This window comes from Pezoporus occidentalis, unplaced genomic scaffold (assembly GCF_034315485.1).
Source record: "Pezoporus occidentalis ecotype Australia unplaced genomic scaffold, CSIRO_AGI_Poc_V1 ctg53, whole genome shotgun sequence".
Classification (NCBI taxonomy): Eukaryota; Metazoa; Chordata; class Aves; order Psittaciformes; family Psittacidae; genus Pezoporus; species Pezoporus occidentalis.
This window is the reverse complement of record NW_026915866.1, coordinates 3607763-3616702: the sequence shown is the minus strand read 5'-3', so window position 1 is coordinate 3616702 and position 8940 is coordinate 3607763. Positions and strand designations below refer to the sequence as shown.

Below are 8940 nucleotides of genomic sequence, written 5' to 3'. Positions count from 1 at the left end.
TATTATTTTTCATTACCTTTTCAAAGAAGTGGGATTTGATTCCTTTACTTTGATGGAATTATTCACGTGCTTAAAGTTAAGCAAAGAATTCTGAACCCTGTTGAAATCCAGTTTAAGTAAGAAAAAGAATACAAGCTAATTTGTAGTTCATATTAAGTCCTCATATAAAGTGCTTTGACATAATGGAAAATAAAAAATAAATAAAATTCTAATACTACTGTTGATACCCATATACATTTTAAACAGTCTTTTTCAATGTGATAACAGCAGGCTCAAATCAGGGAATATATTTGTTTATATAGGTGCTTAAGTAAGTTTGACAGTCTTCTGGGGTAGATGTAAACCAGCTGCAATGACAACTCACCAACAGAGTTGGAGCATTCAGTTAGGGAGTGTTTTTTTTTTTCTGTGAATGTAGTGCATGCTACTCTAGCAACAGCACAACAGTTCCGGAAGAGAATACTCAATATTTTGGTGATCAGATATTAAAAAATCCAGTGGGGCCTTCTTAAAGCAGAAAGGACACTGTGGTGCAACCTGTCTACATAGTCAGCACAAGTTCATACCTAGAGGGGATGTTTCTGAAATCCAGAGAGACACACTAAGGGTCACAATGCAAAATATAAGAAGATATTATTTGTGCACTAAAAAAACCTTCTCAGTGGAGTATTTTCTGCTCTATAGTCTCTATGGATTTGGAAAACCAATAGATATTCATCAGATTTTCACAAATTTTTAATAGTTAAGATCAGTCAGAATAGGTTTTCCATCCCCAAGAATCATACAGATACCTTCAGGTAAATTTACTGTTGCCCTGCTTTCATAGGACTAGGATTACTTCTGCAGAAATCCTCAACAGTCCTCCTGGTATACTTCAAGTACAGGCTTGAGGGCGAAAAAAAACCCAAACAAAACATAACTAGGGTAATGATTTGCTGGTAATGAAGGTAACAAAAAAGGCAAATCCAAAAACATTTCACAGCTATACAAAATGGAAGTGACAGCCATGGCTATTGAGAATCTCAGACTTATAGGAAATTCATACCAATAAAAGTATTTTTTTCTCTTTTTCAATTTTCATTAGATAAAGCACTAGTAAAATACATATCACAGTGGATACATTCTCACAAGCTGGATAGATCATCAGTGAGGAAGCAAGACCCAAACAGTTTCCTATGTTAAAAACAGCACATGGCTTTTTCATCTTAAAAAAAAAAATAAAAAATCAGTAAGATGTATTCTGCATCTGCTGAAATTTCCAAATGATCTTAGAAGTGCCTTACATAAGACATGTTAGACTACACTACATTTAAAGGCAGTCATGGCCTGCATGATTTGAGTATGTTTTCCTGAGGGATCTCTGCCAACTCCTTGCTGACTGAAGAACATTAAAATCCTGGAAATGATACTGTGTGTTTCTCCAAGCTGGGAGAAGACCTCCACTGCTACTTTCCATGTACTTTTTCACTCTGTACTGCCTATTTCCTCTGGAACAAGCTTTAAACAGCAAATTCTCCTCCAGAAAAAAAATCATCAGTAGCAAGAGTAGAAGAAAAGATGCCATAGGACATGTATCATTAATGTGCTCAGATACATATGTTATGCTTTCAAACCACTATAAATGTCTGTAAGAGGACTCCTGTGGATTTTTTGCTCCACATATTTCTTTGAAAGGTTTGTAAGAGGTCACTGCTACTTCACTGGACTTCATTTATGACTTACGTAGATGAATAAAGAGTTTTGCAGGGGTTATTTTTGTTTACAAATGTGAAGGAAGTAAAAAGAAAAAACCCAAACATTCACTATCATTTGCTAGGTCAAATATTTTCTTGTCTTTTTTTTGTAAACCAGGAAAGATTTCCAAATTCAGAGATCTAGGCATAAACTGAGGCTAAGTGGATTAAAGGCCACAATCCCAATTGCCAGGTGACGTAAAACAGTATGGTCAAATTGAAGTCAGTGTCATATCAATCAAACCTGTGAAGATATGCCAGAACAGTTATGGCATATAAAATACAGAACTGATATGTAATAGCCTATTTTGATTAGTTTGCAGAGTATACTGTCCATTTAACAGTATACAGTGAATAATCACAGACAGAAATCACTACTTCCAAACTGGCTTTTAGGAAAAGGAAAAATATCAATTTTTAGGCAGTGACTGCAATGAACATGGACAAACATGAGTAGCCCAGGTAAGCTTTGAAATGCTTATCCAAATCTCATGTGAACATCCTAGTCTAGATACACTCTCTTTTGAAATTTCCAGAAAAAAAGACATATAAGGAAAGCCCTTCTAACATTTATGTGGATATACGTATTTTGGAACAAAATGCAATAAAGTTAAATATAACAATATAGATGGAGAAAAAGGAATCTATTCTGGGTGTTTCATTTTATGTATTGAGGGTCTGCCTTTCTTGAAAAGGTTGCAGAAATTTATGTGGCTGGATGTTTTCAGTTGCTAAAAAGCCTAAAAATAAGAGAGGTTTGTAGTAAGACTTCTCCCTCCAGCATGCCCAAGAAGAGCTTGAACATCATTCATGTGCACAAGGTATATCAAAAATACCCTTTCCACTGCTCTGAAAGCCAAAATAAGAACAGCACTGGACAAGGACCAGGGTTCACCCTAGCATGTTATTTTATCTTATAAACAAATCCTGTAGAAGCATTCTAGTAAAAGAAGTAAGGATAAGTCCAGACATAATATACAATTTCAGATGTGGCTCTCTTAAATTATAAAAAAATATTTAGGGCACAGATCTAATGTTTCTTTTGTCAAGTGATTGTTTCAAATAATGAGACATTGCTTCAAATAAAAATGGCTTTTCTTTGGGGAGTTCCTCCTCCTTAAAATGTCCTCTAACACGTTTAAAGATAAGGAAATATCAAGAAGTAATCTTCAGTAGAAATTTTAGTTATGCTTTGTGATACAGAAACATATAAAAAATGGAAAAAAGGTACATCTGTGGAAAAAATAAAAAGTGCCTTTTCCCCCTGGTGTCATGTCTTTGGATATGTACAGCCTTGGAGAAATCCATAAATCATTTTATACATGGAACTCTTAAAAAACTAGAGATTTTTAGTACAAAGGAATCAATTCACTGCAAGAATGTCCACATGCTGTTGCTTTATGATTACTATATACAGAAGAGGATCAAAGAAAGGACCTCTGGTTTACAGTTACTGCTGTACTGTACATTAACATGTGGCTAATGCCCTTCTCTGGATGAGATTTACACTTAGTATTACAAATAATATAACAGTGCTGAAAATACTGATACAAAACAGCTTCAAGATGACATTTTAAAAATATCCCTCACTTTAATTGAACTGTTTTCCCCAGGTTTTTTAAGATTCAGCTTTATAAAAGATTCTCCAAGAAAATAGTAGCATTTAAAATGTTCTTTTTGAAATGTATAGATGGAATATTTTTTTAATAAAGTGTAATCCAAAAGTCCACTTTTCCAGGAAAAAAAAAAAACAAATCAATAGATATAGAACATAAGTTAAAATTGAAGAGTTTTTTTGTTGTTGTTTTTTTTGTTTGGTTGGTCGGAGGGTTTTTTTGTATGCTTGTTGGTTTTGTTGGTTTTTGTTGGGTTTTTTTTGTTTTTTGTTTTTTGTTTTTTTCCTTTTTTTATGTAGTATAGTACATTTGTACCCTGGAAAAAAAAATCCTTGATTACAGTGTATGTTAATTTATTTACAGATCTGAAATATAATTGCATACATCAACTCTTGAGGTGAGCAAGACTTGTACTGTTACTAAGAAACAACGGTCCTTTCAATACACCATGACATTAAGAGATTGCTCAGAAGAACACATGATTCTTAGTAGAGGAATTCTTTTACTAATATTTTTATTTTTCTGGTAGAATTTAACCTATGAGTTTCAATGCAGGACTGGAGTCCTGAGCACCCATAGTTAAATCAGTCAAGCGCTGTTTGCAATTTTTGCACATTGTGTTTTGGCAGTAGCAACACACACACAAACACTAAGGAGTCTGGCAAATGCTTGTCTTGGTTCTTCTGTATCCAGCTCTGGATACCCAAAATTATCACTACAGACTATTTAGACAAAACCTGCTCTCTTCAACATCAGATAATGTCATAAAATTTACTCTAACCAAACCTCACTAAATAGAATCCTGAAAACGCAGGTTGTTTAACTGACTTTGCAGAATATCTGCCAAGTTCATAGTTCATTTTTTTTATTAATCTAATCAATGCTTGTATTAATTTGAATATTAGGTAGCTAAGCAGATAAAATTTGTAGCATTAATTCATGTTATATGCCCTATGTAACTATATGGCATATGCTGAAATCACGACAGTGGCTTACTTTTCAAATGTTACAACATTTTTAGTGGCTATAGAAGCTTCATTTTTTATTATACGCTACTTCAGTTAAGTGACACTGGTTTGTTTCTTTGTGTGAGAATGTGCTGTACCCTTGTCTTTCATTATTAATCACCGGTTAAATAGAGAGGTGTCTTGTCTCAGATCTGCCTCAGTTGTACTTAAATGTGCCAGATTATTTATAAACTGTTAACTATATGTCCTATTATCATTCAGATTATCCTCCAGCAGTAAGATTGTAAACTAAGTGTCATGTTTAGTATATGCCACATGTCTGGAGCAACTCGACTTGAGATTCTCATTTTCAAGCCTTCTGAAAGGGGAAAACAGGATCTTTTGCTACTGACAAGTCTATAGGTTCATGGTGTGATCAGATGATTTCATATTCCTGTGAGACCAGCATGCTGCACGTCAGGTAGCATTAGATTCAGCTCACTTGTGTGTGATATGCCAAGACAAGTAAACCTGCTGAGCTGGTATAAACCAGGTTGTGCAGACAATACGACCTACAGAAATTTTGACTTACTAATTGGTAATTGGAACTGGGTAATAAGACAATTTCTCTTTAGTCTTTCACCCATTCTTGGTTTGGGAAGTAAAATACATGATGCATTACATCATAGCATAGAACTTCATATTGTGTCATGAGTGATACAGTGCCTGTAAAGCACAAACATCACCACAACTTGACATGTCCTCGTAGAACAAAAATACTGAACAAATATAGTTAAAGGTTGGGAAAGGGGAAGGAAGGTTGAAGAACCAAGTTGACATTCTCAATCTGGAACCCAGTTACTGAATTACTGACTTAAATACCTGGTAAGCCTCTATGAACCTTCCTGTTAGCAGAAAATCAGTCACTTCCTCTACTTGTGGCATGAGGCATTCATAAAATACATACAGCAGGAAGCAGTAACACACCTCTACAGGTGAGCAAATTTCATTTTATAAAAAAAAGTGTAAAAAGAGGGTCCTCAAAGATTTCTGACTCGTTATTTCCCTAGTCTCTATGAAATTCAAGAGATTTTACTAATTACTTATCTATTCATTCCTCACATCTACTTTAACAGTAACATTATTAAACATACACAGTATTATTTAAGATCACCTTCTAGAAATTCAGGGAATGATAGTGGCTTATAGAAGAAAACAAAAAAATAAATTACCCAATATTGGACTAGAAATGCCAGCCAAATGGTCCCATTTATAACACTCATGGTGACTTTTGCATGACAAGTCAATCTAGTTATTTAACTTTTTTAATTTAATTTAACTATTTAATTAAAATTCACCCTTTTGCCACAGTCCCTGGTGGGAAAGTATAGAACCTACAGACAACAGTAATTTTTTACTTTATTTTTTTCAGGTGGAAGTAGCAGCAGATGAGAACTGAAGAATGAGCTCTAGTTGAGCTTATGTTCCTCTTTAATCAACTCTCCTTGTTACCCATCTTGTTGACCTAAAGTCTGTAGCTCTGCTGTGTGCAAATTGTGGTGGAGGAAAACATTTTTTCTGCTGTACATGTGTAAAGAGATGGGACCCCTTGGAGGCTGTCCGAGTCTCCCTGTGAAAGTGGTATGCTGCCGAGGTACAGCAGTTTGGTCTTTTGGAGTTCCTGAGAACACTGGGTAGCTGTCTGCCTTGGATGCTGGCTTTGCTGTAGTTGGTGCTGTGGTGGCCAAACCATTCTGAGTGACCTCTGAAGTGAGGGGTTCGTATGTGCCTCTAGTATGCTTGATGACTTCCACAATCTTGTTCTCTTTTAGGAGGTTGCTCAGACACAAATTAGACAGCTGACAACTCTTGCTTTCATAGGCTGTTGCCTGGTTGCCTGATGAGTATCTAAAAGGGTCCTCTGTGGGAGTATGTGCTGACTTTCTGTCCCTTGTGCTGAGATTTTGGCTCACCGTTCTGTTTGGATATGTAGCCTGGGGAAACAAAACAAACAAAAGTATTAGTAATATAATATAATAGGGAAATGGTGTAGAGCACAGAAACCGCTCCGCACTACAGATGTGCAGCACATAGGCCTGGCAGATTTTAAATGGTGGATGAATCTTAAATGCTGGTAAACCTCCCAAAGCACTGATAGCAAAAAATAGAAGTATTGTTCATTCATATTTAGCAGAACTAATATTGTAAAATATTTATTATAGGTAATGATTCTGGCATGTTCTATAAAAAATAGTTTAAACCAAAGAAGGAGAATTTTTTGTCAGAACAAAATGAATGGATAAAAAGCTTCTGTGAATTGTAAACAGATTTTCAAAAGGATTTCACATGATGAAACAAGAATTGTGATTTCATCGAGTTCACCTCTTAACACTCTCAAATACTTACAAAATGTAAAAAGCGTCTTTTGTGAGTATCGTCATACCTTGGTTAAGGTCAGAACATAGAATCATAGAATATTTAGGGTTGCAAAGATGTTCACTTATAACCATTTTCATTTTCCCTTGAATCTAGGTGTTGTGTCATATACTACAGTAAAATATATGCCAAAATGCCAAAGCAGAGCAATAGTTTTATTTTAGCTGCCTGGAAAAACTACAGTGTAAGAAGGATTACAGCGTGTTAGCAACTTCTGATGCTGTGTGAGCATGCATGCATTTTTATTTGTTTAAAGAAGGGGAAATTATCCACATGGCAAGTCAGATCACTGTAAACTTCCAGTATGTACTTAACATACTGTTTTCTTTTGTCCTCCACAGAACACCTAGCTGGGGAGATGATGGGGTTGTAGGACCTTTGCTCATTTAAAAAATATACTCTCAGTGTATAAACTAAAACATTGATGGGAAAATGCTAATGCAGACAAAGCAGAATTCTTCCTGTTCCAGGACTGACTGTAAATAGCTTCCAGTGGCGATGCCCAGGAACTCAGCTCACAGGTAGATGCGCTTTTGGCTGAAGAATGGCACTAGCCAAGCTGTGACACTAACACACCCATATGATGTTTCAAAGAAATCTTTAACTTACACAGCAATTAGTGCACCTTTTATTTTTTGATTTTTTCTTTTTTTTTAAGTAGTAAGATTATGGTAACTAAGCTGCAGTTATATGAAGAAGGATTTTAGTAATAGCATTAATTGCACTTTATTTTAGAAGTTACTTTGGAATACAAATTTGACCTTAATTCATTGCTGTCACACTTTTCCAGGTACTGGTTAAAACCCCTAGTCCATTTGGAACCAAAGTCCAAATTCACTCCATGTAGGTTTTCTGCAACAGGACTATAAAAGGACATACCAGCAGTATCTTGACATTTACATTGCCACAAGGGCTCTGACGTTGCAGAACAAGGCTGAGAAAATTAAAAATACCCCCAAGCTTTAAAACAACACTTTGCTAAAAATATATCAGGGTGTCTCCATGATTCCATAGCAAAGTTGGATATATTGTTTCAGGACAATCACATGCATTTCTATTTTAAACAACACAGAACAATGATACAGTCAAATGTTCACAGCTTACATCCTTATTTTAGGGTAGACAGGCTGGTCACGCTTCTACACAGATTCATACACAGGCTTGGATACAAGTATTGCAGTCCATTTAAGGCATCAGAGATGGCATTTTCAAAACTTATTAGTTCTGGAGTAATATTTTTCCCTTTTATTTCTGTGCTGATTCAGACTCATAGATGGGAGTAGAACACTTCTGGAAAACATCATTTACATTTCATGCCTACAGCACACAGATGATCTGATTCCTATGGAATAATTGTTGGGGAGACATGTCTATGAGTTAATTTTTATTTTTTTTTTAATTCATTTATTTCTGTGACAGTAAGTAAAGTCTTCCTACTGGGACATGGCTTGGCTTTGCAAGTGAAGCCAAGCCATCAATCAATCAATCCTACGGGGAAAAGAGTGGTAAATTTAATTCCCTGCACAAATTCCTGCATTTCTCATAAGGGAATATTTCTGGAGTTACCATAGGTCCCCCCCCGTATGCCCTTTGACAACCTAAAGATTGATATAGAACCGAGATGAATCTCATGATGGGACATCTAGTCTATTCCATACTTCTGTTTAGCATCAGCTTTACCCTATGTTGCTCCTGACATTTTTTATTTTAACCAGCTGTTAAAATTGATATACTCTGTATCACTTCCTCAGCCAACCTTTTCCACTACATTACCTTTACTTTTAGAAAAAACGTCTTCTTAATGTCTAAATTGAGCCTCTCTGGGTGCAAGTCTATTTGTTGTATCTCTCCCTATCATGGAAATTAAGAAAGAATTGCTGTTTGATCTCTGAATACCTGTTTATGTCGTCAAAGAATGCTGTCAAACTATCCCTTAATCTTCTTTCCCTAGAATGAAAAAAATACCACATTGGTCTTTTCTCATAGGACTTATCTTCTAGACTCCAAGCCACTACTCTTGTCTTCTCTGTGGATTCTCTTCAGAAGTTACACATTTTTTTCCTGAAGTAGAAGCCCCAGAGTATGGTACTTAAGGTAATCTCTTACCACTAGGAAGCAGAAGAAGCACTTTTAATTCTGTGAAGGATTTCTTCACCTTCTTTTTAATTGACTCCAGTATGAGGTTAGTAATTTTATTTGGCAACAGCA

General features: G+C 35.5%; 1 protein-coding gene across 3 annotated transcripts in view; it reads right to left on the bottom strand.

Annotated features, from left to right (window-relative positions):
* Positions 1-5284: 5284 nt before the first annotated feature.
* The window catches only part of CCSER1 (coiled-coil serine rich protein 1), a 709606-nt gene continuing 705950 nt past the window's right edge, over positions 5285-8940 (bottom strand). For 2 of the 3 annotated variants that reach the window (XM_062637609.1, XM_062637610.1), the window contains exon 11: positions 5285-6290. In XM_062637609.1, coding sequence (XP_062493593.1) covers positions 5805-6290 — 486 coding nt within the window. In that variant the 3' untranslated portion in view covers positions 5285-5804. The remainder of the gene's footprint in view (positions 6291-8940) is intronic. The other variant, XM_062637611.1, reaches the window with a different exon arrangement.